General features: G+C 44.0%; 3 protein-coding genes and 1 long non-coding RNA gene across 8 annotated transcripts in view; 1 reads left to right on the forward strand and 3 right to left on the reverse strand.

Moving 5' to 3' along the window:
- Positions 1 to 1,270: 1,270 nt before the first annotated feature.
- Positions 1,271 to 13,893, reverse strand: pik3cg (phosphatidylinositol-4,5-bisphosphate 3-kinase, catalytic subunit gamma). Of its 4 annotated transcripts, XM_088989055.1 has the most exons (24): positions 13,743 to 13,893; positions 11,140 to 11,355; positions 10,899 to 11,070; positions 10,129 to 10,391; positions 8,989 to 9,075; positions 8,825 to 8,925; positions 8,581 to 8,750; positions 8,308 to 8,495; positions 7,966 to 8,073; positions 7,423 to 7,507; positions 6,955 to 7,366; positions 6,798 to 6,896; positions 6,589 to 6,724; positions 5,847 to 5,912; positions 5,355 to 5,498; positions 5,196 to 5,277; positions 4,341 to 4,444; positions 4,127 to 4,273; positions 3,934 to 4,024; positions 3,703 to 3,833; positions 2,553 to 2,664; positions 2,316 to 2,473; positions 2,157 to 2,238; positions 1,271 to 1,483 (listed from the first exon to the last, which is right to left on the reverse strand). In XM_088989055.1, the coding sequence occupies exons 1-24, from the start codon at positions 13,761 to 13,763 to the stop codon at positions 1,284 to 1,286; spliced, it is 3,375 nt and encodes a 1,124-aa protein (XP_088845181.1). In that variant the 5' UTR covers positions 13,764 to 13,893; the 3' UTR covers positions 1,271 to 1,283. The 4 variants fall into 4 exon arrangements, with proteins under 4 accessions (XP_088845181.1, XP_088845179.1, XP_088845178.1 ...); XM_088989053.1 differs by having other exon boundaries at positions 8,825 to 9,075; positions 11,140 to 11,359; positions 13,743 to 13,883; XM_088989052.1 differs by lacking the exon at positions 13,743 to 13,893 and adding an exon at positions 11,903 to 12,061 and having other exon boundaries at positions 8,825 to 9,075; positions 11,140 to 11,359.
- LOC148881477 (HMG box-containing protein 1-like) lies at positions 13,683 to 18,226 on the forward strand. The gene is made up of 12 exons (XM_088989105.1): positions 13,683 to 13,822; positions 13,896 to 13,976; positions 14,058 to 14,223; positions 14,301 to 14,352; positions 14,440 to 14,554; positions 15,091 to 15,179; positions 15,253 to 15,409; positions 15,505 to 15,649; positions 15,738 to 15,856; positions 16,529 to 16,709; positions 16,781 to 16,922; positions 17,017 to 18,226. Exons 1-12 carry the CDS (start codon positions 13,762 to 13,764, stop codon positions 17,035 to 17,037), a joined length of 1,329 nt encoding a protein of 442 aa, XP_088845231.1. The 5' UTR covers positions 13,683 to 13,761; the 3' UTR covers positions 17,038 to 18,226.
- On the reverse strand, positions 14,103 to 15,234 carry LOC148881478 (uncharacterized). Its single transcript, XR_016113733.1, has 3 exons — positions 15,099 to 15,234; positions 14,361 to 14,547; positions 14,103 to 14,238 (listed from the first exon to the last, which is right to left on the reverse strand). It is a non-coding gene; the product is annotated as an uncharacterized LOC148881478 (long non-coding RNA).
- Positions 18,227 to 18,283: 57 nt separating the features above from the next.
- The window catches only part of ptprz1b (protein tyrosine phosphatase receptor type Z1b), a 29,057-nt gene continuing 19,357 nt past the window's right edge, over positions 18,284 to 27,983 (reverse strand). Inside the window, exons 14-34 of one of the 2 annotated variants that reach the window (XM_088989050.1) lie at positions 27,542 to 27,973; positions 27,298 to 27,466; positions 26,774 to 26,950; positions 25,712 to 25,856; positions 25,551 to 25,642; positions 25,379 to 25,464; positions 24,237 to 24,257; positions 24,062 to 24,158; positions 23,878 to 23,960; positions 23,174 to 23,308; positions 22,949 to 23,080; positions 22,699 to 22,868; positions 22,492 to 22,627; positions 22,091 to 22,237; positions 21,930 to 22,023; positions 21,774 to 21,847; positions 20,521 to 20,649; positions 20,284 to 20,436; positions 20,054 to 20,196; positions 19,820 to 19,955; positions 18,284 to 19,411 (exon numbers count right to left, since the gene is read on the reverse strand). In XM_088989050.1, coding sequence (XP_088845176.1) covers positions 19,268 to 19,411; positions 19,820 to 19,955; positions 20,054 to 20,196; positions 20,284 to 20,436; positions 20,521 to 20,649; positions 21,774 to 21,847; positions 21,930 to 22,023; positions 22,091 to 22,237; positions 22,492 to 22,627; positions 22,699 to 22,868; positions 22,949 to 23,080; positions 23,174 to 23,308; positions 23,878 to 23,960; positions 24,062 to 24,158; positions 24,237 to 24,257; positions 25,379 to 25,464; positions 25,551 to 25,642; positions 25,712 to 25,856; positions 26,774 to 26,950; positions 27,298 to 27,466; positions 27,542 to 27,973 — 2,895 coding nt within the window. In that variant the 3' untranslated portion in view covers positions 18,284 to 19,267. The remainder of the gene's footprint in view (positions 19,412 to 19,819; positions 19,956 to 20,053; positions 20,197 to 20,283; positions 20,437 to 20,520; positions 20,650 to 21,773; positions 21,848 to 21,929; positions 22,024 to 22,090; positions 22,238 to 22,491; positions 22,628 to 22,698; positions 22,869 to 22,948; positions 23,081 to 23,173; positions 23,309 to 23,877; positions 23,961 to 24,061; positions 24,159 to 24,236; positions 24,258 to 25,378; positions 25,465 to 25,550; positions 25,643 to 25,711; positions 25,857 to 26,773; positions 26,951 to 27,297; positions 27,467 to 27,541; positions 27,974 to 27,983) is intronic. The other variant, XM_088989051.1, reaches the window with a different exon arrangement.

A 27,983-nucleotide genomic window follows, 5' to 3' on the forward strand; every position in this document is an offset into this window, starting at 1 on the left:
AAAACCTTTTGATGCTGACATCCTTACCTGCTGCTTTTTAACCTCAAAAGAAGACACACAATATAAGACAAAATCCCTGCTGAAAAAGTCCACGAGCAAAGTTACACATGTTCAATCACATCATAGATAGCATTCAGTTCAGAGAAACTGTATTCGATTTAGAATTTTATTTATTGATTTTACTGTGCTGAAGCAATCAAATAACGTGGCGGACATTTTGAGCAAAGGGAGCAATACTAAAAAGACTAATTTAGGAATTGACTTGAAAAAAAATAAAGCATGGGACCGATTGTCCAAAACATGTTTCCGCCGTGTTATATTTATATCGCTATATCAAAGCACGGTTGCAAAAATTTAAATACATCTTTTGGCACAATCGGCGAGATTAGAAGTGTGTGGGTGTGTTTTAATTAGAATTGACTGGCAGTTACCATGGTAACATACAGCAGGAAAGCCCGCGCGCTTCTGTCAAAATATTCACTTTCAGCAAAGACCGTTGCTTACGAAGGAAATAGATTCCAAAGGCCTAAGAGACATTGAACAAAATAAAAAGGAGAAATAGGGAGGAAAAAAATGGATATTATTAAATGGCAGCAGTAGTCTCAGATTAGCACAACGCTCGGCTAAGCCATCACAAATACGACCGGACGCGCGATGACAACTATAGACGCGCATATTTTCACATCTGCCATGTCAATTTCACACAAACTTGAAAGAAATACAAATAGAGGTGCATCCCGCACCCCCCCCCCCCCCCTCGCCCGGGGTTGTGATCATACGCCTTGAAAATCATTCATTCATTCATTGACATCCATGCATTTTAATCGCAATTTGTGATTTGGCCGCCAGGCTTAAAAGCACCTAAAATCGCGGGTGGTTGTGGTACTTTTTCAAAGACTAAATATTTGAAAAAACAAACCTACACAAAAAAAACATCTGTAACGAGTGTTGTGTCACATAAACGCCACTAGGTGGCAGTCATGCGTAAGGTATGAACTCCAATAAGTGTCTGTTAAGGGAATGGGAAATGAAGGTTAATGCAACGACAAAAATGCCAATAAAAAATGTCAAAAAATACAAATAAAATCATGATAATCCGTCCACTGTTGTCACCGCTGTCCCAAAAAGGGGGGTAAATCCCATTGGAGGTGTGATAGGGGTGTCAAATGGTTTTGCGCCGTCTGTATAAAAGAAGAAGAGGTCATTTTGCACGCCAATATTGTTGTACCCGGACTAAAAATCCAAATGCCAGTTTGTATTTTGTCGTTGGCGTCGAGCTCGGCTCACGCGGAGCGTTTCTCCACCCCCGTCTTGATGCCCAGCACCAAGTGAACAAACCAATTGATCTGCACCATCCAGCCTTTCTCCCGGCAAATCTCGATTTGATCCAGGAGGTGGCGCTGCGCCTCGTCCTCGCCGCGCCCGACGGTGAGCGCCTCGCGGATGTACTCGATGTCCTCCTTGCTGGTCAGCTGGGGCATGCCTACGATCAGATATGGCCAATATCGCATCGGCGTGGAATTCTTTCGTACATTACGTCCGACCAGTGCTCATGTGCCGCCATTCGGGAATGGTAGCAACGACGTCAAACTAACTTGAGAATAATACAATTAAAAAAAGGTGAATCTATCCACTAGCTTAATATTAACGAGAAACACCAAAAATGGGCAAACAAAATTAACACCACTATGATTGGAACAACTTGTATTTGAAAAAGAAAACAAGTTTCACTGGCATGTTTTCTTTATCATCTGCAAAACAACCATTTTTAATCCAGTCTAATTTCATGTGATGCCATCAAAACGTAACCTGTGACTGTAAAGTGTCCTTGAGAGTTTTGAAAGGTACTTAGAAATATAATGTATTGTTTTTAGTATGTATTATTATTATTTAGTATATTATTATTATAAAACTAAGTGGATAGAATGTGTATCAGTATTACACTGACCTCTGGTGGCCATGATGCGCACACCGAGAGGATGCCTGTAGAATTAAAGCATGAAATCATCATGCAAAAAAAATATATAGACATATCTATACGTAGTATATATATATATTTTTTTTCCATCCTGTTTGATGATGTCACGACGTGCGTGTTTTTCAGCAGCGAACGTGCGCAGTTTGAGCGTCGTGTCGCGTATGCAAGGACGTCCTACCCGTCATCAGCATCATGGAGAAGAGGATGATGAGGAGGTCGCTGTGGTTGCGAAGAGCCACGTACGCTTTCACACACACATCCTGTGTGACATGTGAGAAATGGATTCTGGTTGAAGCCTTTCAGGGGTCAGAGGTGACGAAAGAAAAGGGCAAAGCACCTGAAATTTCTGGAAGTGGGGGCTGCTTTTCTTTCCCGACGTTCCCATGACATACAGGAAGTCCGGCGTGAGCACAAAAGGAACCCATTCCTTACTGATTCCCATGAAGCTCTTGTAGTTGCCCAAAATGTGGCCAAAGTCGATGTGGAAGAGATTCCCTGAAGAACACAAAAAAAAAAAACAATCAAAATGTTGAGTGACGCGGACGCATTGAAAGGCAAACACGAGCGCGGTTACCCGATTCGGTGATCATGATGTTGTCGTTGTGGCGATCGCCGATTCCCAGGACGTAGGTGGCTACGCAGTAACCGCCGCAGGAATACAAAAACCTCTCCACGGCTTGCTGAAACTGAACACAAAAATAATCCATCAAATCATAATATCTTTCCAAATGGAAATGATGCTCAAATTTGCTTCTGTGCATCGTGTGACAGAAAACCACTAAAGCTCACATCCGTTTCCTGTCTGCCATTTTTAGATTTTGCTACTTCCTTTTAACACCGAGAGGAAAACGCACAACACTTCAAAACAGAGGCTTGCTGATATGGCCTTGGAAAAAAAATATGTTCATTGATACCTCAGCTTATGAACTTCCCAGAAAGTGTGTGTGTACCAAACATTTATTTCCCATAAGAAACCATTAAAAATGAGAATAATCGGTTCACAGGTCCACATAAAACAGATTAATTTTTTACTAAATAAGCCTTCAAACTACACAAAATATACTTTATTTTATGTATAATAAATGTGGTATTGTATTGTAATGAAAGAAATTAACTGTACAGTATAATAAAGTTGTTTTATTGACCCTTGTCATGGTCGTTGATGTCGTTGCCCCTTGTTGATATCCGAGTGCAGTTGCCATGCTTTCTCGGCGATAATACCCTCACTCACACTGTCCCCTGCTAGCTGCTTTTCGTGAATCCAAATCAACAGAAGTCTTTCAACCTCTTCTATTGCCTGTGACCGTTGCTTAGACATCACAGAAACACCCTCAGCCACATGTAGCAATGGTCGACTTAGCATACTGGTACTGGGACGCCAAGTCACGCAAACGCACACCTCGTTTGTGTTTTTGATGATCTCCTTCTTCTGCCCAACCGTCATTTTCTTTTGTGTCCTCATTCGGTTTACACTCGCCTGTGGTGGGGTCTTTTTCGGTTTCATAATAGCAAAAGTACTCCACTCGATAACAAAGCACGTCTGAACGCCACTGTGGCGCTGTTCGACTGTGTGGTTTGGTGTTCATCCGCCGAAAACTAGTTCGTATGCCAATATTTTGTTCTCAAGAATTTAATGTTCGTAAGGCGAAAAGGTCGTGATCTAAAGCGTTTGTAAGCTCAGGTATCTCCATGTCTTAAATTGTGTATTTGAAATCCTTTCCTACCTTATCTTCACCCACGCACTTGTCCCGCAGCCACTGATGCAGGATTTCGTCTTTGAAGGCTCCGGTGCTGCCGACGACGCTTTGTTGGATGTTAGCGATGGTGGTGGCGTCCTTCACGATCTCAATCATGCCTGAGAGACAATTCAGGGATGAAATATGAAATATGAAATGGAATAAGGGGCGATTGGGAAGTAGGTAGGTAGGTAGGTAGGTAGGGGGGGTTTGACTGACCGATCCTGTTCCCGGTGGAGATGCAACCGTAAGGCAACAGGCACAGATCCAGAGATTCGGTTTCCCAGATGGACTGCATGATCAGCAGAATCTGTCCGGGAAATAAAAACCACCAAAAACAAACAAAGCGTAAGACAACTCGAGAGTCAAGGACTAAAATGTGAGGAAGTCATGTTGACTGTGGACGACCGACCTGCAGGATGAGCATGTCCTGCCTGAGGTCGTCTCCATGCTTGAAGATGATCCCAATGGGGTCCTTGGACAGGGTGGTGGGGTCGGACCTTTCAAACTGCAGCCACAGCGGCTTCTTCTTGGACGCCATCACTTTGCACTGCTCGATCTGAACTCACCCAAAATCGATACATCAAGATTCCATCAGAATGACGACGGTTGGACGTTTGGCTTACCAGGAGGGCTCCGGCTCTTAGCCCGGGATCATAAGGGACCCTGAAACCTCGCGGAAGACCGGACAACTGGAGCGTCTCCAGCTTGTGACGCATTTGAGCCACCACTGAAAAGCACAAGGCGGGATTCTCCATTTGGGAAGATGATCCGTCACGTGACAAAATGGAGGACGTTTCAAGGACAAGCGACACCTTTCTTTTGTTTCCTAACTGACATCGGAAAAACGTTTGATAGCATCTAAACACGCAGGCGGATATTTGGAGTCAAATACAAAACACCAATACAAATGGCTTCAAGTGTCCCAAAACTGCCATGTCACAAAATGAACTCAGAAGTGGTGAGATTCAGAAAGTCCCGCCCACTTGTTTGTGACGTCACGCCAGGATACTCCTTCACAAACTGCCTTGCTCCAGAATCAAAACAATGGCTTCAGAGACTTCAGATTGCGAGAAGATGCTTTCTTGTGTCTCATCCAGTTATGAATAGGATTGAAATAGTTCTGAAGAGGAAAGCATAAATGTTTGAATTTGATTCAAGAAGTCCTTCTGTATCAATTCGAGCCGCCTGGACTCCAATGTAGATTTCCTTCTAATTTCGCCATCACCATGGCGTTCTCAGATGAAAAAAGTACCCAAAATGCATTGTGTGTCGCTTTCTCTGTCAGGGGCGTTCCCTCCGTGATGTCACTTAGGGCATCGTCATCAACTCGAAAACAAAACAAGATGAATATTCAGCGCGAGTCTTCTTAGCTCTGTGCACTGGAATCTTTGTCAAAGTCGAAGGCATTTGAAGTGATTTTACAAATGATGGACGCAACTTGTCCTTTAAACATCATTGTTGAATGAGCAGAACGTCACCTTGTGGCGTGACGTCATACTTGTCTGGGGACATGGTTTTGATCTCTCGGGTGACTTTGTGCAGAGCTTCAGTCACCTCCACCTGGAATCAAACACATCGGTGACCCCCTTTCACGCCGTCAAGTGTCTTCACCGCTGTTCCCCGAAAGGGATCCAAACCTGTTTCCCGAAATCTTGCAGCATGGCTTGGCCGCAGCCTCGCAGGTAGGCCTCCAGCAGGACGGAAAAGCGCTGCTGGTAATGCTTGGACTGGGCGATTTCACTGCGCAGGAACCAAAACAGGAAATGGCCGATACGCTTACTCTGAAATGCAAAAAAAAATTAGATTAATTTGCTTTTTGACCTGACAAAGCTAGCATTCAAATAGCTAGCTATCAATTAGCTATCTATTAGCTATCTAGATAGCTCACTAGCTATTAGTTATCTAGATAGCAAGTTATTTGAATCAGGAAACATAGTAGCTAGCTATTAGCTATCTAGCTATCTATTAGCTAGCTAGCTTTCTATTTTCAAGTTGAGTGAACGCTGGTGCGTGTGCCTGCCGCTGCTCACCCACAGAGACTTTGAGAGTTTTGAAAGGCGCTTAGAAATGAAATGTATTATTATTATTATTATTAAAGAATGATGTGATCCAGTTTTTATCCTGCTTACCTTGAGAGCTCGCTTGAGCAGGAACCTGACCAGGGCGCTGTCATGGTACGGCTCAAACTTGACCGCCTGCATACACAAATACAAACAATACAATATAATACAATACATATTGATTTATATAGCATATATGGACAACTTAACTCATTCATTGCCATTCACGAATTGAAAATATGACGTTGAGCGCCATTCCCGAATTTGCTCAGGTTTTGTTTGTTTTTTTTTCCATGCTTGGGTGCCGATAAAGCGCTGGCCATGGCCTCTGGCAATGTTTTTTTTCCTTATACAAGGTGGGCATAATTTCCCTATTTTCCATGTTAGCGCTTTCTTCCAGCTTCAGCTGTTGTTAAAGCGCTATATACATCAATATGTATTGTATTGTATTTTGAACAGCTGCCCCCATTTCAAGCTTATATAACTCCAGACCCATATAACTTAGGAATTAACTACTTCTTTTGTGATGAAAGAAGAGAGTCTAAGGTTTCTTACGTTGTATGGAATATTTATATCGTCCTAAAACTCAATATTTTGAGGGTACTGGAATTTGAGTGACAATGACAAAAACCCTGGCACTGGAGTGGACACCAAAAAAACTTGATCATTCCCCAACAAGGGAGGAGAACAAAGACGGTTTTGTCACTGTGCTTGTGTGAGGTCACACGTACTTCCCCTCTTTCTAAATGCCAAAAATCAAAGAGCAGAGCAAAAAATGTAAAGAAATGACATAGAAAGAAAGGTCGCCGACCTGGACAAGTTGCAGAAGATATCTGAGGACGTCGTCATCCTCCAGCGCCTCCAACTTGCTCACGGCCAAGGAGCGCACCTTAGCGTCCGAGTAGTGGCAGTCCAGCAGCTGCATGGCCAAGCCCACGTCCAAAACGCTGCCATCCGGGATGGCGAGAATGAGAAAGGCAAAGGCAAAGGCCGGCTGGCAAACGCCTCCGTTGCGCTTACCTGCCGTCCCACGCGCCGCAGCGCTCCAGCAGGCGATGGATTGCCTGTACGGCTTCTTGCTTCCCCCATTTGACCGACGACAGCAGCTTTGGATACGCCCTGGTAGGGAGGACCTGGTAAGGTTCAGGTTGCCCTCGGGTCAAATTCAAAGAAGTACCTGGGGTCGCGCACGCACTGGTGTCGGAAATGCCACAGCAGCTCTTTGTCTTCAGGACTCAACGGGCGAAGGGGGTCGGCCGCCACGATGGCGCCAAACTGTTTCTTCAGGTGGTTGGGCATCTCCCTTTGAGCCGGCCGGCCTTCGCCGGGTTCCTCGGCGGCGCGGCGGCTCTTTGGAAGCACCGCGGGGTAGCGGTACTTATCCAGCACGATGGCCACCGCCATGGACGAAGTCTTATCCGGGTTGGTGGCCGACGTCAGCTTGTCGGCGTTGACGCCGCCGCTGGCGCTCTCCTGGCTCTTCTCGGGCATTTTCCACATGTGCAGGACAAAGTCCCCCTGGCGCAGGAGCGAGCGGTGGTCCACCAGCAGAAGGTTGACGTAGTACAGCAGGCGGCTCTTTGCTTTGCCTTGACCAACGGAGAAGCGGTCAGGCGCCATTTGCGGAGATTGGAGGCCGTCTTACCGTCGTGACTAGCGCCTCCCGGTGGGCCGTCCTGGTGGGACGACGCTTTTGGGGTCGGGGTCTGGGCTTGTTTCCTGCACACCACCTGGGAAGGAAATGCTCTCCTCTAAGATATTTAGCCACGCGTCCATTGCGTGCCATAGGGGTCAAATGATGACGGCTCCTATTCAAAGAAAGCTAGGTAGCTAATAGATAGCCAGCAAGACAACTAGCTATATAACTAATAGATAGCCAGCCAGATAGCTAAGAGAAAGCCAATAGATAGCCTATAGATAGCCAGCTAGACAACTTGCTATATAACGAATAGACGGCCAGTTAGCAAATAGATCGCTAATGGAAAGCTAATAGATAGCAAATAGATAGCCAGCTAAATGAACTCTAGCATATGAAAAAAACAAACTTATTACACATAAGAAAGTTCAGCGGCCAGATTCGAACCCTCAACCTGAAAACTGTGAGGCGCATGTGTAGTTATAAATACATCTAAAATGACAATAAATATTAAAAATAATAATAATAGATAAGAGTAAAAAGAATGCTTACCTGGAGGTTGAGTCGGGAGCCTTTTGGCAAATCCTTGATTTTGATGTTAAATTCTAACCAGCAGTTCCACAAAACTTCTTCATTGAAGGCTTTGGGAGTCGTCCGCTCCTAATGTGCAAAATTGACAAGCGCTGGTCAGACCTCCCTTCTACAAGGGGGCGGCGTTTCCATTTGGTTCCATGTTAGCGCTTTGTTCCAGCTTGTCTGTTGTTAAAGCGCTAAATCAATCAATATATATATTGTATTTTTCATACAGTCGCCCCCATCTCAAGCTCAGATAACTCCAAAGCCATGTAACTTAGGAATTAACGGGTGCGGTTGCGCCGTACGGCTATCCGTCACCTGGGCGAGAAGTTGCTGACTGTGAAAGATGCTGGCCTCGATGAACACCACAACGTCGGCAATTTTGGGAAGAGTCGGGATGTCGATTCCCAACACTTTGACTCGGAACTTCCGCTCGCAGTCCCACATGGAGACGGTGAACACTCGCTCGTGGTCCTTCTCGTCGATGGTCAGCTGTTCGTGTGTGCCTTAGATCATACAAAAATAAATATGAATAATAATCAGACAATTATTCCAGATGATGATTGGGGAAATTGAGGATGTGGAAATGACCCGCCACGCCGGTGCAATCGTCCACTTGGGCCCAGTCCTCTTCACGGACCAAATCCAGTTCTGGATCCGGTAAGGTCTCCAGAGCCAAGTGGATCTCCTCGGCGTTTTTCAGACACTGACGGATCCAGTTGAAGTTGTGTAGCGCTTGCTCTCCATACAGGTACTCCTCCCTGTTCCCCCCCAAAAAAAACATTGGAATTTGTCCGATTCAACCGACTCCACAGCGAACTTCACCGACACACACCTGCCGCACACGCGTAGCACAAAGTCCGTCGGGCAGGTGCTTTCGGGGATGCCCAACAAGCTTCTTTTATTTGCCGTTTTGGATAAGAAATTGGACAAAACCTGCACGGGAACAAATATGAGATGTGAGACGAGGCAAAACGAAAGCGGAACACTGGATGGTACCTGCGCCGGCGTGTCGTCAATGGACACCTTGATGGTCTGACTGGCGGTGGAAATGTGGATGACAACCAGGACGTGGCCCTTGTTGATCTGAGACGATCGAACGCGGCAAGCCGACAACATCATCAATCAAACGCCGCTTCAATGGAAGCGCATCATTCCAGATAATACAGCGATACCTCGCTTGGCGAATGCTTTAGCTAACCAACTTCTCGCCGTGGCATACAAAGTAGTTTGCAGCGGACGAACCAAACCACACGGCGCCACGGTGGCTGGCGGACTAGTTTTCCACAGCCCCTCTGTTTGAGTGCAGACGTGGTTTGCCATCGAGTCGAGTACTTTTGCTATTATGGGACCAAAAAAGACCCCACCACAGGCTCGTGTAACCCGAAGAGGACACAAAAGAAAATGACGGTCGAGCAGAAGAAGGAGATCATCAAAAAAAAAAACAACAACAACACGAATGATGTGTGCGTTTGTGTAACTTAGCCTCCCAGTACCAGTATGCTAAGTCGACCATTGCTACATGGCTAAGGGTGTTTCTGTGTTGTCTCAGGCAATAGAAGAGGTTGAAACTTTTCTGTAGATTTGGATTAACGAAAAGCAGATAGCAGTGAGTGAGGGTATTATCGCCGAGAAAGCACGGCAACTTCACCCGGATATCATTAAGAGGCAACGACATCAATGACCATCACAAAGGTCAATAAAACGACTTTATGATACAATACAGTTTATTTTTTTCATTACAATTACAATAGCACATTTATTATACATAAAATAGAGTCTATTTTGTGTAGTTTTAAGGCTTATTTAGTCGAAAATGATGTTTTATGGGGACCTGGGAACGGATTATTCTCATTTTTAATGGTTCCCTGTGGGAAATTAATGTTTGGACTTTTCTCCTTACACTTTCTGGGAACCAATTAAGTTTGTAAGCTAAGGTATCACTGTATATGATTCATCTTCAAGGGAAGGTGGCGGAAACTGTAAGCAGCAGAATATGAAAAATAAGGATTTCAAATGAAAAATGAATTCTTTTTACTCTCTTGGATTTTGCCTTGTTTTCCTGCCATTTCTTCCAGTGACCCTAAGTAGGACATGCGCTCTTAAAAAAATGGATTCCCAGCAAAACGTGAGGCTTACCTTTCCCAGGAGGTGCTCCGGGAGCGGCTTGCGCGTCACCCACGGGTCCGTGGAATACAGCTTAGCGTCGCGAGCCGACAGCTGGACGCGCCGCGGCGTCAGCAGCTTCCTGCGAGTGAACTCCAGTTCGTCGTCGTGCACGTTGCTGACGTCGGTCACGTCGTAGCCAATCAGGTAGTTGAGGTAGCGCTGGTACCGCAAGGTCTCGTCCGAGGGTTGCGGACGAGGGACCAGTTTGATCCGCCCAACATCTTTCTTCAAGGCTTAAAAAAAGAAACATACAATCAAACAATTAATACATTGAAGAAAATCAAAAATCATCATACTATGCCACTGATGTATAGTGACAAGAATTGCAATACAATGTGTGTCCACTAGATGGCAGAATGTACTATTAACCTGTGTAATAATAATAATACATTCAATTTATAAGCGCCTTTCAAAACTCTCAAGGACACTTTACAGTCACAGGATAAGAACAAAAATGTTTTTCCGCGGGTGAGCAGCGGCAGCCAGACGCGCACACACATTTAACTCAGAATTCTGATTTTTAACTCGGAATTCCAATTTTTAATTCTGAATTCTGACTTTTAACTCTAAATTCCGACTTTTAACACAAAATTTCAACTTTCAACTTTCAACTCTGAATTCAGATTTTTAACTCAAAATTCCGACTTTTAACTCCAAATTCCAATAAAATGATAAATACGAACACGAGATAAAACGATCCATAATGACTGCATGTAACAAAACGTTGCTCGCAAACAAACCTCTCCAGTAGCGTACGCAATCCAGCGTCTGGAAAACTTGATGCTTGTCGTAGATCTCGCACATGTTGCCTTTTTTCTGGTAGAGCAGGATGCAGTGGTCAGGAGAAAAGCGCTGGTAGAATTCCGGACAGAGATTGGACGTCACCGCATTCAGCCACACTTGGGCCTTCACCTGGAAGCAGAGATGTTCAACTGCACCTTCAGTGGTACTTCAATTGACCGTTGGGTTACGGGAACGAACCTGTTCCACCGTCCAGTTTCCCGCAACCTCCAATTGCAGCGAGTCGGGGCAATCGCCGCCCCGCGCCACTGTGGGGAGAAGGAACTCCACGGCGACGTGATCCATGCAAGCGCAAGATGACGACATGATGGCTTTCCTTCGTCTACGCCGCCTGCTATCTTCTCGCAACACCACTCGTTCTTCGCCGATCGCCCGAATGGGCTGCTCGTCCATCGCCTAGCTTGACGACAAATAGACACAGAACACTTTCACAACATTTTCAGGATGACAAAAAAGGATCACAGGGCAATAAAAGGAAGACAACGGCCAAGACCTAAAATCATTTGTGGAACATGGGGGGGCCTAAAAGTGGGCTTTGCACAGGAAATGGGGCGTACAATCTGAAAGTTTTGAAGAACCGACAATTGTCAAAACGTGTCTTAAAAGAGTTGGAATAAAATGATGTCTATTTAAAACGGTTCTGCCATTTTACGTACTTTTTTAAATAAACAGGATGTCATGACTGGAGTTTTTTTTTTTTTTTTTTTTGAAACAGGAAGCTGCAGTGGACACAAACAGTACACGAAATAATGCTGTCTCGACACGTTTTGCTTAAATGTATCTATTTTGACACACTTGTGGCGAACATGTCCAAATTAGTATGTTAAAAAATAAGGAATTGAAAAGAAAATAAGAGATGACGACACAACTTCAACGCAACTGCCACACGAGAAGGTTGACCTATAACGGTATAAATGACACAAAGTTTCGACGGAAAACGTACCAACAGACGTCCAAGGTGATAACACCCACTGTAAATAACCTACAAAAACACATCACCGTATTAAAATAAAATGTTTTAAAAGATTTAACAACGCCACCTCGCTGCCGGGTGCTCGAGTTGATTCGACAAATTGCTTGAACGGATACCATCATCAGGTGATTATTTCAAAATAAGAGCTCTTCCGGAAATGCCACCATTGAGGTGGTCTGAAGCTTAGCTAGCTTTCGCATTCGCTGCTGCCAAATGAAGGAACTTCATAATGACCGTGTTTTTATTTACACTATTTGGGACAGAACAAAGTAGACCTTTTAAATTAATTTTAACATAAATATCGTCTGGGTCTAATTTAAATATGGTTTTATTGAATCTGAAACTGGATTATTCGATTTAGCAATTTCATTAAATGCCTCTAATCACCCCGAAAAAACCTTGACATTTAATGCAAATAAGTCATGAAATTAATGAAAATTTGAATAATACTACCGAGCAAAGTGTAATCGTTGATCTCGATTTCAACATGTCGAGCCTTCTGCAAATAACCCGACCAATGACAAGGCGGATAGCGTTTGATTGACAACAACTTGGGCCAATGGGATCGGCGAGGGTGATGCGTTTATATCAACCTACTTTCCCCCGACAAGGCCACTGTTTAGGTGGGTAAAGAAAAAGTTAATGTCGACTTTGCCGTGTTTAATAGCGTCGATTTCGACAGGCGACAGCACTAATCTATAGAATATGCCGTCAACTTGTAAAATACAAAAGAAGATTGAGATGACGAGGCTTGTTGTTTTCACAGATGCGAGCCCGGCTGCGCGATCGCTCTTCGAGCTTCAGTGTTGACGTTCGTTGTTTGCCAATGATCAGACGAGCCTTTTTTCCCCTCGAAAGCCACTCGACTCATTTATTTGACCAATTCGCTTTTTCTCAACATAAACATCGGTTGCCAAACGAGCGGAGATGATTCATTTGCATGTCTCTCGTAAACATCGAGGGGACGGAAAAGCCCCGTTTTAAATTGCCCTTGCGACACAAATGTTTCTTTTTTTGATGGCGCGACCAAAATGCGACGTTAGTAATAGACGACGTGTGAATTGAACGATGGCTGCGACTTGCGCCCGGTTTTGTTTTTGTTGCCGTCCTTCTCACTGGCTTGAATGAATGGCTCGCTTGCGCGTGCGCGGACGCTCCACCAACTTTTACAAACAAGAGGCTGTCACATGATGACCAGGTTGCGCAATAGGGGGAAAACTACTTTCATTTTGTGGACGAGCCTTAATAAGCAAGCAATTTAAAAAAAACATTGAGGAAATAAATAGTGTATATCTATATACAGTATATTTATAATTGATACTATAGACCTATAGAATTTATCTCTTTATTATCTATAGTAACTATCTATATCACCTATCGTAACTACCTATATTATCTATAGTAACTACCAATAGCATCCATAGTATATATATATAGTATCTATAGTATTTATCTAATATCTATAGTATATATATATATATATATATATATATATATATATATATATATATATATATATATATATATATATATATATATATATAGTATTTATAATATATCGCATCTATCCATAGTATTTATAGTATATACAGTATCTATAATACATGTAGTATATATCTATAGCATCTATCATAGTATCTATCATATATATATATATATATAGTATCCCTCCATAGTATATACAGTATCTATAATACATATAGTATCTATCTATAGTGTATATTTATAATATCTATAGCATCTATCTCTAGCTAATCTCTTGCATCAATCCATCCATCCATAAACAAATGCCATTTCCATTTGTACTGACTTGATGTATTTCAGTTGACATGATGATGTGGGAGGTGGTGATGACCAAGGAGCGCAAGGAGACGGACCCTCGCGGCAAAGGTATCCCTCGTCGCCATGGCAACAGCCTTTTGGACTCCAAATGCCTACATCGCAATTGCGTTTACACTCGCAGACGAGCTGGCGGAAGTGGATCAGGACCAATGGCGCGACTCTTCCCCTGGCCAAAAAAGTCAGATGGAATTCATGGAATATGGTACGTAACCGTCCTTTTTTGGGGATGGCATAAAATGACGCAAAGAAGACACAAACACACGGCCCTGTTCTCTTTCCTCAGCTGATCTTCCAAAGCTGCGAGAGGCTCCGGAGGAGAAAGAGATGACGATGGCCATTTATCAAGCGGAGGTTGGCCCGCGAGCGGGGGACACCCGCTGGCTGACGCAGCTGGCTCACATCGCCACCGGGCCTCAAAGTCCACTCCTCCGGGAGTCTCCTCGCACCGGGTACGACCGCACGCCCTTAAAAGCATGTCGATAAAAGTGGCTCAATCTCACTTTGCTTCTTCTTCTTCTTCCCCAAGCTCTGTGCATTCGTACGCCCGGCCGCCCCCTCGGAACTCCAGCAGAGGGAGGGTACGTACGTACGCCACGCCACGCCACGCCACGCCCTCAATTTGCCTGCCGGCCTCAGAAATGCTGACTTGGCTGACGTTTGCGCAGATGAACGGCGAGCGTGGCTCCGCGCCGTCCACCGCAGCGTCGCCGCCATCCCGCGACGAGGACACGGCCTGGAGCGTCTCCTGGCCCGCCACCGCCTGGCATTGCTTTCTGAAAGGTAGGCAAATACGTAGATTCACAGGGAACCTATTTTCTTTCTTTCTTTCTTTTGACATTTGTAAATGATGGCAAATAGGGATTAGAGACAGTTTCATCAAGCTAAAAAACTAACATCAAAATGCATTTTATATTTTGGAATCGACCGAAAAAGGGGACATAAAATACATGAGAAATATATTTTAAACATGCAACATTTGTATGCAAAATACATGCAAATGCTATGCAATTCAACATGAACAAAAAAAACTACAATCAAAATGGACTGATTTGCTGTGGCGACCCCTTGAAGGGAAAAGCCCAAAGGAAAAGAAGAAGAGAAGAAAATGCAATTTGCATTTTGGAATCAAAACATTAAGTTAGAAATGTGTCATGGTTTTATTTTCTGACTTTTCAACTCAATTATACAATCATGTACAATTGAAAAAAAAAAAAATATATATATATATATATATATATAGCTTTGCAGTTATGTGTAAACTTTTTTTTATAAGGACTGTCAGTATGAAGGTAATTGAAGCTTTTGTGTGTGTGCAGGCACTCACCTGCGTTTCCACAGCAGCTCCCGTGTTGAGTGGCAAAATGTTGAGGACATTCAGTCCGAAAATGAGTCCATTTCCTTGAAGGTACCTCGGGTGTGAAAAAAAAAAAGTATGAGCAAGCGCTTGCTGGATTTCAAAATAAATGTATAATTTGCAGAGTTACGGCTGCGAAGGTTTGCAGCTTGTGGCACATTCGGAAAACGTGTTGTCCGGTCAGGCCATCTTGCAGCTGACCTTTGACCCCGGCGCCTTTGGAGACGGCCTGCTGACTGCGCGCTGTCAACTCGACCACCCGTTTTACGTGAAAAACAAAGGTACGGACATACGTACCCAAGTCAAACATTGAAATGAATACATTTTTAAAAAAACAACACTTTGTTGACGCTCCCTTGTAATACTTTTCCATCAGGTTGGTCGTCATTCTACCCGAGCTTGACCGTGGTGCATTATGGGATAGCGGGCTACGAAATGGAGCTGGGCGACATCTGTCTTCCAGCCGGTCACCGAGACGCCGAACATACGGATGACTCGCTTGTCTTTGACACATTCAAAAGGTATTTGAAATCAAATGTATTATTATGATTACACTTTCGAGGTCAAATTCTGCGTGAATGGTCGCCACCTTTTCACGTCTTTCCCCAGTTACGATTTCACCCCATTGGACTCGTCGGCGGTTTACCTGCTGAGCAGCATGGCCCGACGGCGATACACCTCCCAGTCCAGCGGGGGCGCCGTTTCTCCCGACAGAGACAAATCACAAGGCACGGCATCCTTTTCGTCCACGACAAAGAACTGAAAGAGAAGAAATACAGTGATAGCTCGGTTTACGGACCCCTTGGCTTACGAACTTTTCGGTTTACGAACCCCTTGGCTTACGAACTTTTCGGTTTACAAACATTGATTTATGAACATTTTACCTTGGCATTCAAACTATTTTTCGGGATATACACGGAGCTAAAAAAAAAAAAGCTATCAAGCCAGCTAAACAGAACACAATTGATGAGGAACTAGGTAAAATGATGGCAGAGAAAGCACCTACAAGGGTTCATTCTTCAAGATGGTGAAAGAAGAAGGCTACGTTCTCATCAAGTGTTTAATGCTGATGAAAGCGGCCACTCCATTCCATCAAGCCATCACACCGGTCCATAAAACCACTTTATTATACAGTACAGTTTATTTATTTAATTATAATATCATAGCACATTTGTTATATATAAAATGGTGTATTTTGTGTAGTTTTAAGGCTTAGAAAATTAGAAAATGATGTTTTATGGGGACCTGGGAACGGATTATTCTCATTTGAATGGTTTCCTATGGGAAATTAATTTTTGAAATACACACTTTTCGCCTTACACACAACCAATTAAGTTGGTAAGCCAAGGTATCACTGTAGTGCCAAAAAAAGCATTTTGACCTTGTTGGAAAATCAACAGGCGCGTCCAAGCCGGGCCACTCCCGCACTCCTCGGCGAAAGCCAATCAAAAGACAAAACACCGGCCAACCAGGAAGTGACCTCACGCCAACTACGTGCAAACGGCCAATGAACGCCTTCATGCTTTTTGCCAAGAAGTTCAGGGTGCAGTACACGCAGATGCACCCGGGCAAGGATAACAGGTTGGTGCGCGCTTTTGGCGGGCGTGACGGCGTTCACCCGCGCGGGTGTCAAATGCGGGTGTGTCTTTCAGAGCCATCAGCGTGCTCCTCGGCGAGCGCTGGAAGAAGATGCGAAGCGAAGAGCGCCGTGTGTTTACCTTAAAGGCCAAAGAGCTCGCCGATGAACAGAAACGGCTCAACCCCGATTGCTGGAAACGCAAACGCAGCGACTCTGTGAGGACACCCACAACCTTTCGCCCCCACATAAACAAAAACAGTTGATTGTACAAGATTAGAATAAATTGGATTTTTTTTTTTGGGCCAACAGGGTTTCCAAGCGGACAAGTGAGGACAACTGCGACGACATACATATTTGCCAATTATGATTAGCATTCACGGCTGGGATTTTATTTTTCTTTTCTTTCATTTTATAAATCAAATCCGAGATGAAAAATGTGCCCGTCCTAGATTAGGAATGTTCACTTATATAATTTATGCTTTAAATTGGTGCTATGATAGCTTACGTGCTTAGAAGAAAAAATAAATAAATAAGGATGATGTCATATTATTATTTAAAAAAATAATTTCATTTCTAAGCGCCTTTCAAAACTCTCAAGGTCACTTTACAGTCACATGATTGTTTTTTCTGCGGGTGAGCAGCGGCAGCCGCACGCGCTAGCATTCACTCAACCCGGAATAACTCAAATAGATAGAAAGCTAAATAGTGAGCTAATATAAAGCTAATAACCAGCTATCCAGCTATATAGTTAATAAATTGCTAGCTAACGAGCCAGCTAGATAGCTAATAAATAGCAAATAGATAGCAAATAAAGTTGTAGCTAGGTAGCCAGCTAAACAGATATCTAGATGGCAAAAAAGAAGGAAAAAAACGTGAGCCATATTTCCACCCAAGAAAATATTTTTATGCACATTTTCCACGAACAATAAATCCCTTAAACTATTTTAATGTTGGATGTCAAGTAAAGTTCATCATTTTATGCTAATACGCTGCGGTCGGGTACTTACCAAAGAAAAGTAGCGAATTCTGAATGCATGTTTTCATGAAATATATTAGTGATCAAGTTAACCTGAACTATATAACGTAAAAATTATATCAATGTACTTTATGTCAATCGTATTCACACTCATTAAGATACATATGCAAAATTATAATTATTTCTACCCTCATCAGGTCAATAAGAACTACAATAATAATAATAGTCATCATAATGTCAAAGGTTCTCCAATGTACGCCATAAGTGAAAATACGTAAATGTATTTCCATCATTTTGAGGGATGTTGCGTTGTTAGCGTCATTTTATTTTCATGACCGAGAAGGTGTAACATTAAATAATAATAATAATAATAGATACTCTTTTTTAATTCTTGTTTAATTGACGCCGTTTGTTTATGATGCACTGTATACACTTTATTATTATTTTTTCATAACCTTCTGTGTTTATGGAGCACGTTTACATTTAGTTGATGATGATGCAATATAAAGTTTAATTTGAAATAAATGTTTTATTTGTCCTTGATGGGAATTGGGAAGTCAATCATTTGTGTATAATAAAAGACTCTGATTTTGCCAAAAATCATATTCAAGTCTTTATTCAATCAATCTGTTGCTATTTACATCCTGCGCACATTAGCGGCGGCAGATAAATGTGTTACAATTACCCAGAAATGAAAAATGTTAATGAGTTAAATCTATGATCCATACGTGTCATGATTCAATCAAATCCACACGGTTATACAGCTTGTGTAAATAACTAGAAAATGTCATAAAAAATATACATACAGTACAAACATACAGAAATTTGGCCTTTTGCGATTTAACGGATAATCACACACGGACCGGGAAAAAAAAATAGTAATACATGTACAGGTAACATCCGACTTACAACCGAGTTCCGTTGCGACCAAACAGTCGTAAGTCAAAATGGTCGTAAGTCGAAATCCATTCAAAATGTTGAATAGAGACTCTGAGGCTAAATGACTTGCAAACTCCGCGGTCGATTGCTGTGCAAGTGTGTGACATGCTGGCTGGCCAAAATTGTCGTGCGCGTTGCCGGCCTGCTAGCGCGTTGCGATGCCAGGCGTAGAATTAACATTTTTAAAATAGGGTCTGGAGGTCGTCGTCGTAAGTACGGGTGGTCGTAAGTATGGGTGGTCGTAAGTCGGATGTTACCTGGATAGTCACCGATGAAAAAAAGTGGGTCGATTGTGTCCGATTGATGACATTGACAAAATCCGGAGCCAAAATGTTCAAGGCTTTTTTTTTTTTTTTTTGAATGACTAGAAAAGGCCATGGCGCCATTTGTCTGGGACAAACGCCACTTCTCAAAAAACATTTTTTGATTAATTTCTTGTTCAGTTCTCAGCATGGTGAGTGATCACATCACCATGGCGATTTGCACGTCAACCGGCCGAGTCATGTGACATGGGTAGAATTAAAAGGTTTGTAGCGTGTGCAAAAGTACTCACGGCTCTCGGGATCCTTTTTTTGCGTAGGACTTTCCAACACTGACCTTTCGGCACTCGGACTTGTACTCCGGGGTGACACAGCGGCGAGGCGGCTACATGAGCGACTCGAGACTTTCGGCAATGTTGGTCTTCCCCAGCAGGACCGATCCGTTGGTTTCTGGACTCTGGAGGGCTCGCTGGTCTTCCTGGCTGCTTACCAGACTCAGCACGGCCCGGTACAGGTACTGGTACTGCTCCTAAGGGGGGCGATGTGGGGGTTTTAGGGTTCTTTTCTTTTTTTTAACACTAGCAGCAAATACGTTTTTCTGACCCGAAAAAAAACTTGAAATATTTGGTTTCTGCAGTTTCAGCTTACATTAGCTATCTGGCTATCTATTTGCTATCTAGATAGCTAGCTGGCTGGTTAGCTGGCTATATTTTAGCTATCTGTTGGCTAGCTAGCTATCTATAAGCTATTTAATAGCTAGCTAGATAGCTTTTTATTCATTTGAGTTATTCCGGGTTGAGTGAACGCTGGCGCGTGTGGCTGCCGCTGCTCACCCACAGAAAAACTTATCCAGTGACTGTAAAGTGACAGTTAATAATAATAATTATTATGATGATGATGATGGTGGATGATTGAAGGGCAAAGCTGTCCTACTTACGATATCGTTAAAGACGCCCGGCCTCATGAGGTTGGTCATCCGCGCCACCTGGTAGACGTCGACTTGCCCCTCCTCCTGCAGCTGATTGGACAAAGTGGTGAGGGCGCAGAACAGACCCGATGTCACGCCTCCCAACCTACAGACAAAAAAAAAAAAAAAAAAAAAAATGTCAGATGAAATTTGGAGTCCAAATACTCTGCAGGCTACGGACAAGAGCAAAAATGGCCGACTGACGGGTCGTGCACGACAGTCGGGCCGGGCGTGCGCCTGCTGTGTTCGCCGACCGCGTCGATGAGTTGGAAACAATTGCGAATGGGCGCGTCGGGGTTGGGCCAGCAGGAGGCGCTGTACACGCGCACTTCCAGAGTGTAATTGTTCTAAAAACAAAGACAGGGAGGGCTTTTTCAATCATCCGTGCTACATACTTACTTTTAGCACGGATGTTTCCCAAAAGCGGCAAATACCTGCGTGGATTCTAACGTGACGTCCTGCACAAGCACTTTGTCGTCATTGGACAAACCCACGTGTCTGTCCCCCGAATGGGACACGGTGAAGCCCTCAAAGTTCATCATTTGCTCTTCGGAGGGTCGATACACGTGCAGGTCGCGCTCGTCGGTCTAGAAAAGAAGCAACACGCTAGCACGCGCACAGGCGGCCATTTTGGAGGGCGTCGACACGAGGGCTGTCAATCATTGAGGAACCTGACAATGCGGGTCGGGCAGATGGACCGCGACGTGCGCGTTGTGCTCCCAGATCAGCCGCCAGAAATCCTCCGCCGTGCTGCCGAGCGGCGTCTGACTCACAATGAATTCTTTACTGTGCCGAAATCCCTTGGAGAAAAATAAATGGAATAATTAATAACACAAGCGGGATGACACATCTTCAAAAATAAATACGTCTGAATATGTGGCTGGCTAGCTATCTAGCTAGCTGGATAGCTATTAGCTATGTATTGCTAGCTAGCTTTCTATCTATTTGCTATCTAGCTGCATGGCTGGCTATATAGCTAGCTGGCTAGCTATTTGCTATCTAGCTCCCTGGCTGACTATGTAGCTAAATATCTATTAGCTATATAGCTATCTGCCTGCCTGGCTAGCTATCTAGCTATTAGCTATTTATTGGCAAGCTGGCTCGCAAACTTTCTATTGAAAAACTGATCCTGTGACTGAAAAGTGACCTTGAGAGTTTTGAAAGGCGCTTAGAAATGAAATGGATTATTATTATTGTTATTATTATTTCACAATTTTTGAAAGTTAACTCATCCGCTGCCATTCTAGAATTTATTCTGGAATTGAAAAGTGTGACGTGGAGTGCCATTCCTGAATTGGTCGGGTTTTGGTTTTTCTTGCCGATAAAGTGCTGGTCAGACCTCTGGCGATGATTTTCCCTTCCACGAGGGGGCAGCATTTAGCTTTTGTCCACATTAGCGCTTTGCTATAGCTTCAGCAGTTGTTAAAGCGCTAAATCCATCAATATATATTGTATTTTGTACAGCTGCTCAGATAACTCCAGACCCACATAACTTAGGAATTAACTCTTTTTTTCTTCTGATGAAAGAAGGTTTCTCAGGCTAAATTGAATGTTGATGTCGTCCTTCCCCGACAGTGAGCTCCGTCTGTAGCCTGGTAGCTTAGCATACGAGGCTAACAAACGTGATGTAGTTGACATTTCCCGTACGTTGAAAGTTATGTAGGTTTTATCCGCGCGAGTTATTTTGAGTACTTTTCATGCTTTTTTGTGGATTGTTTTTATTATTTTAAATTTTGTTTGAGCACTTGGCGGTTTTACCAGTGAAAAGTGCTATTTCACTAAATCAATCAATTAATCTTTAAATAAAATGACTTACAATATTGTGCGTGTCTTGGAATTTGATGACAAAAACCCTGGCACTCGAGAGGACACGTTTGTGCACATTGTCAGTAAGTTAAAGTAGTTGTTTTTGTTGCGGTTTTACCAGCACGTAGGAGGCGTTGACGTAGCCCGAGGGGTTTGCTTCCGTGGCGCTGAGGCAAACTCTCGATCTCTCCACTGCAAAAACAGGACAGACTAGCATCAAAGTGGACTTCAGGCTACCTTGGGGGTGAGCGGTGGACGGCAGCTGGAGGCTCACCGGGCATGAGCGCTCTGGCTCTGTTCCTCACGCCGTTGCCGTCTCGCAGAGCCGTGCTGTAGTCGGCGTGTTTGGCCTGCCGCTGACTGATCAACTGAAACATCCATCCAGAGTCAAACTCGCAACCCACACGGCGAGCGGTTGTACGACGCCGTGTGTACCTTGAACTGCTTGTCCATGCGCGTCCGGCCTGACGCGGCGGGCGTCAGCAGGCCCGACACGTACGAGTGGAGGTGGTCGCAAGTGACAGACGTGCGGCGGCTCAAAATGGCCTCCACTAAGACGTCGTGTATGAAGACGTACTGTTCCTAAAGCCAAAAGTTGGACATTTTTTGTCAGTAGCGATTTATTTATTTACTTATTGGGTGATTTATTTTATTTATTTATCAATGTATCTATTTATTTTGTTAGTTATTTAATTGTTTTGGTTTTTTTTTAAAGATCATTTAGAAAAGTGTTGTGGTTGTTTTAAATGGACGCGGCGGATACGACTTCTTTTGTCAGGCTAACTAACGCGTTGCGTTTGTCAGCGCAGCGCCCGACGCCCGGCGTGTTTCTTTACCTCAGTTTGAACCAGGAAGTTCCTCTGGGTGCGCACATGCTTGAGAAAGCCCAGGACATTGACTGTCCCTTGATCGTCCATCTGTTGGAGCATGCTGTCGATGACAATGTACGTCCCCGTCCTCCCCACACCCGCACTGTAGCCACAAAACAATCCTCAAACGTGCCCTTTGTACTCCATGTCATCGATGAAATGAAACGTGGCTACCTGCAGTGGACCAAGACGGGTCCCATCTCCTGCGTTCTCGCCCGAGAAGACGTTCGAACGAAGGCGAGGACGGGCAGAGTGTATTCTGGGACGCCCATGTCCGGCCACTGGGTGTAGTGGTATTGCTGGACGCTGTGTTCAGCTTTCCTCTGAGACGACGACGACGACGCCTGCGAGGGAAAGAGACGTTGGTGGTCTTTGTGCGTTCGGGTTCGGAAAAAAAAAACAACCAATACAAACACCAGTTCACCTTATTGCTGGTTTCCCTGACGACGAATGTCCGCAGGGTGTAGTAAGCGAGGGTCTTGCTGCTCTTTAAAGTCACCCGGTATGGCCCATATTCCTCCTGACCGTCTTCCGGCCAGTACTGGTCACACTTGCTCTGTGACGTCACACGGTATCAAACACCAAAATGGCGGCTCATTCACAAGTGACGCTATCGCAAATGCCAGGATGAAGCGACGAGCGCTCTCACCCGGCCTTTCTCCTTCAGGTTGGTGATCATGACGATGACGCCGACGTTCTGCTGCCAGATCATTCTCCAGAAGTCTTCCCTGCCTGCTCGGAGAGGGCCTTGGGCGGCAATGTAGGCCCTGGTACGCTCATAACCCTGCGGAAAAAATGGATACGGTGATACCTCGGCTCACAAACTTCATTGCTTCCCAGGAAGTGTGTGGAAGGCAAAACGTTGGTCTGCCAAACATTAATTTCCCATAGGAAAGCATTAAAATGAGAATAATCCGTTCCCAGGTCCCCATAAAACAGAACTATATAATAAAGTAGTTTTATTGACCTTTGCGATGGTCGTTGATGAAGTTGCCTCTTGACGATATCACAAACGCACATCATTGGTGTTTTTTGAAGATCTCCTTCTTCTGCTTGACCGTCATTTTCTTTTGTGTCCTTAACGCTAGCCTGTCTTTTTCGGTCCCAAAAAAGCAAAAGTACTCCACTCGATAACGAACCACGTCTGAACTGAGCGGTGCGCACTCAAAGAAAGCGGGTGTGGAAAACTAGTCCGCCAGCCACCGTGGCGCTGTTCGGCCGTGTGGTTTAGGTGTTCATCCGCCGAGAACTAGTTGGTATGGCAGGATTATATTCTGGCGAATTTAATGTTCGTAAAGCGAAACGTTTGTGAGCTAAAGCGTTCGTAAGCTGAGGTATCCCTGTATCACTCACGTCAACAAAGTTCGCATTGATGTAGTCCTCGCATTTGCCGTCCCTGTCCAAACCGTTGCTAAGCTTCACTCTGCTGTGGTCATCTGGGATACAGCAACAAAAATCATCATCGTCATCAAATTATGACATGATATCATATTTTGCTTTGAGTGGAAGGGTGAAAGCAAAGCTCTGTCTGACGTACAGGCCAGGATGTTGATGTATCGGTTCTTGGATTTGTTCTCGGGTTGACTGGAAGTGTCGGCGGTGATGCCCATGTCCACTGTGCACGCTTGCACCTCCTGCAAGACAACATAAAACATACGCGCAATGTTTGTGCGTGTGTGTCATCTTGCTGTGGATTGATGTGAGCATCTTACCTCATAGGATTCTTTGACAATCTAATGGAGGGTGGATGTGAGGATGCAGATAGCACAACGATGGCGGTGGTGAAAGGAGAGTCGGGGTTTGGGGTTTGGGGTTTGGGGGGGGGGGGGGGGTGACACACAGGCAAACAGGGAGTCAGTGCAGGTCCAGGTAGACGGGGTTCATATACACACAGAGAGGCTGAGTGCCGCGACAAAGCTTTTTTTTCCAAAAGACAACGACGGTGACAACAGGGATTTTTTTTGGATGCCATTTCCTGTCTGTGTGCGTTACACTGGACGTTCATGCTAGGAGACAGAGAGGTGGTGATAAAGGGGGAAGGGGGGGGGGTTGATGTCATGCAGATGCGCCTGTTTTGACACCCATTCAAGGAGGCCATTTTTATTAGACTTGACTTGTGATGACGGGGGGGGGGGGGGGGGGGGCGGGGGCTTCATGTCGTGCTTTTTTTCCTTTGTGACATAACTGCTTTCGGGATCTCATAACACCTAGCTAAAAGCAAGCGGATTTTTTCCGGAAGAGCATGATGTTAGTACATATGGGAGTGTGTGTGATTAGAAATAAATACATAAATGAATAAATAAATAAGCTGCGATGGATAACATGCTGTCAGACAGTGCAAAGTCTATACATACATAAATAAAGAAATACATAGATACATAAATAAATACATAAATAATAACAGTAGTAAATAAATAAATAAATGTATTAAATTAATTAAATAGAATAAAATAAATACATATATAAATATTAGAAAAAAATAACATTAGTAAATAAATAAATACATGTATTTAAATAAATAAGTAAATAAATAGATAAATAAAAAAATAGATTTAAATAATAATATTAATATTAATAAATACATGCATTGATTAATCAAAATAATAATAATAATAGTAAATAAATATATACATACATAGATTAAAATAATAATAAATGGACAAACGAATAAGCAAATAAATATATGAATAATAGTAGTAAATACATAAATAAGCATATTTAAAAAAATAATAAATAAATAAATAACTGCAATAAAATAAGAATAGTAAATAAATAAATGAATACACGCAATATGTGAATCAGATGCATTAAAAATAATACATAAATGAAACACTAAATAAATGCAGCCACTCACCTCAAACTCCTTGGAGAAGCTGTTAGTGTTGTGCAGCTCCACGACGTTCTTCACAAACTGCTTCACCGTCAAAGGCTCGTGACCATCTTGCCCGCAAACGGGGGTACGAGAGGGGGTGTTTGAGAGGAATTCCCATTTTAACAACGCTATGAAGAATCGGCGTGAAAGTCACCTGCGGCGAGCAGCAGAGGAGTGGACGGGGCCGAGATGACTTTCGGCGACGTGCTGTCGTCGGGGTAGAAGTTAGCCGTCTGGAAACAGTTCCTGGGACACGAGAATACAAATAGCGAGATGAGCAAAGGTGATGTCGCTCGGTGCGCTTGCAGCACGTACCTCCAATAGACCAGGATGCCCACCAGCACCAGCAGACACAAGATGGTGAGAGTGGAGACCACGGCTAGAGGAACCACCGTCCTTTTCTCTCTTTCCACGCTGCCGACCAACCCCACGTGAGATTCGTGACTGCTGTTACTTCCCTCTGACGTGGAAAAAAAAAAAAAGAAGAAAATCATGTGATCAGAAGATAAAAACATCTACTAGAGAACAAACAAAAGCAATCAAGTGCATATTGTACATTGAAGGCCACTAGCGAAAGCAATTGCGCAGTTTTAAAAGCATGACAAGGTTTCCGCAAACGTCATTTTAAATGATGAATAATGCCATTTCCGATGCAATTCAAAATGTCAACATTTAATCACATTATTTTTTACATCTAAATAGTAAGTCCGATTTGTATTGAGGTCATTTTTATTTTATTTTTATGGCATCTTAATTGTGTTCAAGTGTACCCTTTGTGCAACATTGCATGCCTTAATTTAATTATTCTTATTAATTGTTGCGTGCTATCCTACATACATAAACATTGATATAAAAAAATATTATTATTATTATTATAAGACTACATCCTCATTCAATGCAGTGTTAGAAACCGTAGACTTTGTTCATTCAACAGAAAAAAAAATAGTTAATTATAGTTATTATAAAATATTATTATATATTATAGAATAGTTAATTCCTAAGTGATACGGGTCTGGAGTTATCTGAGCTGGAAATGGGGGCGGCTGTACAAAATACAATACAGGTATGTACATATTGATTTGTATGGCGCTTTAACAATAGATGAAGCTGTAACAAAGCGCTAACATTGACAAAAGGCAAATGCTGGCCCCTCGTGGAAGTGAAGAAACATTGCCAGAGGTGTGACCAGTGTTTTATCGGCACCCCCCCGCAAGAAAAAAACAAAACCGGAACCAATTCGGGAATGGCGCTCCACATCATACTTTTCACTTCCCGAATAAATGTGAAATTTCTGCAAAATCCATGTGATGCTTTTGAATTACCCAGTGAAAAGCCACATGAGGGTACATTTTAAGAGAACTGCTCCCGGGATCTTACCGTTAAACATGGGTTGGGTGGTATGCATGAGCACTCTGAGGAGAGAAGAAGAAGTGAAGGACTTGTAGACGCTATCGGCGAGGGTGTCGCTGTCGGTCGCCGTCCTCTCCGAGATCCAAAACGAGGTACTGGCTTCGGGTGGTTTGTTCACGGGTGAATCGCTGTCCACCGTGACGCCTAGAGGTGTCACATGCCAATGGAAGATTCAGAGTAGTTGATATTTGCTCAAACGGAAACCCTTTAAGCTAACCTGGGCACGTTTGGGTCAATGGGTGGCGCTGTAGGGCCGGGTTATTGTTTCTTTCACCCTATCAGGTTTGTTTCATCTTATGTTTTACTCATGCTTTTGTTTGCTACTTTGGACCTTTGTGTTCTGATGTGTTTGACATTTTGTGCCTGCTGACTTGATTGAATACCATTTGTCAAATGCGCCCTGCCCTGCCCTGCCCTGCTCCTCCCTCCTGGCTGCCTGCTTTTTTTGGGGTTCACCACCAACACCACCTTTCAAATCGTGACAGACAGACCTGGCATTACCGCAGTCGATCCCAGTGAAGTTGAAGAGCTGTTGACGGCGTCTTCGTAGAAAACATCGGTGACCTGGACGTCCTCCGCAGACGGAGAGAAGAGATCCGATTCGGGAGAACGGAGCCCGCTTTCCGTTTCATTTGGATCTGTTGGGCTGAGATCTCGCGTCTGCAAGGCAGAGATATTTCGAACCGTGAGTCGACGGTTCCGGTGAGCGCTTTGGTGAAGTTTCAGCGTCACGACCTGATGCGGCAGAGACGCCTCTTCTGTGATTTGGCGGCGGACGCCAGGCAGCGTGCCGGGGGCGGAAACGGGAAATAGGAAACCCGGCTGCTGGGTTATCGCCGTCACCCACATTGCTCCGTTGCCATCCGAGCCGCCGCGGGTGAGAACCCGTTGGGTTCGACTTCTCGGGCCGTCATCGATTTGGTTTTTGCTCACGTCGTCGGGTTCCTTTTTCACGTTTGGCGTGAGACGTTTTTTCGGGACGTCCGACCCGGGGGGAGGAGGCTGCGCGGCGGACTGGGTGGTTTGCAACCGAGGGTGGTGCGTGGGTTGGTTTTGGTAAACTTTGGTTTGCTCTGCTGGGATCTCTTCCACTGGACCGTGATCCACTGGAGTCAAATCCAGAGGCTTGGGATTCTCCGGTTTCTGCCATCTGATGTTCGGGGACGTCTAAGAAAGA

The sequence above is a fragment of the Hippocampus bargibanti genome, linkage group LG22, assembly GCF_051943395.1.
Source record: "Hippocampus bargibanti isolate YZ-2025 linkage group LG22, ASM5194339v1, whole genome shotgun sequence".
In the NCBI taxonomy this organism is placed as follows: Eukaryota; Metazoa; Chordata; class Actinopteri; order Syngnathiformes; family Syngnathidae; genus Hippocampus; species Hippocampus bargibanti.

Bases quoted from the DNA above. Each gene is read 5' to 3' on its own strand.
- LOC148881477 (XM_088989105.1), top strand. From the start codon at position 13,762: ATGATGATGTGGGAGGTGGTGATGACCAAGGAGCGCAAGGAGACGGAC. The intron at 14,224-14,300 runs GTACGACCGCAC...TTCTTCCCCAAG, and splicing joins CGGGAGTCTCCTCGCACCGG to CTCTGTGCATTCGTACGCCC. The intron at 14,555-15,090 runs GTAGGCAAATAC...GTGTGTGTGCAG, and splicing joins CTGGCATTGCTTTCTGAAAG to GCACTCACCTGCGTTTCCAC.
- pik3cg (XM_088989053.1), bottom strand. From the start codon at position 11,352: ATGGACGAGCAGCCCATTCGGGCGATCGGCGAAGAACGAGTGGTGTTG. The intron at 7,508-7,965 runs GTAAGCATTCTT...TTTCCTTCCCAG, and splicing joins GCTCCCGACTCAACCTCCAG to GTGGTGTGCAGGAAACAAGC. The intron at 1,484-2,156 runs GTAGGACGTCCT...ATCTGATCGTAG, and splicing joins CTCCATGATGCTGATGACGG to GCATGCCCCAGCTGACCAGC.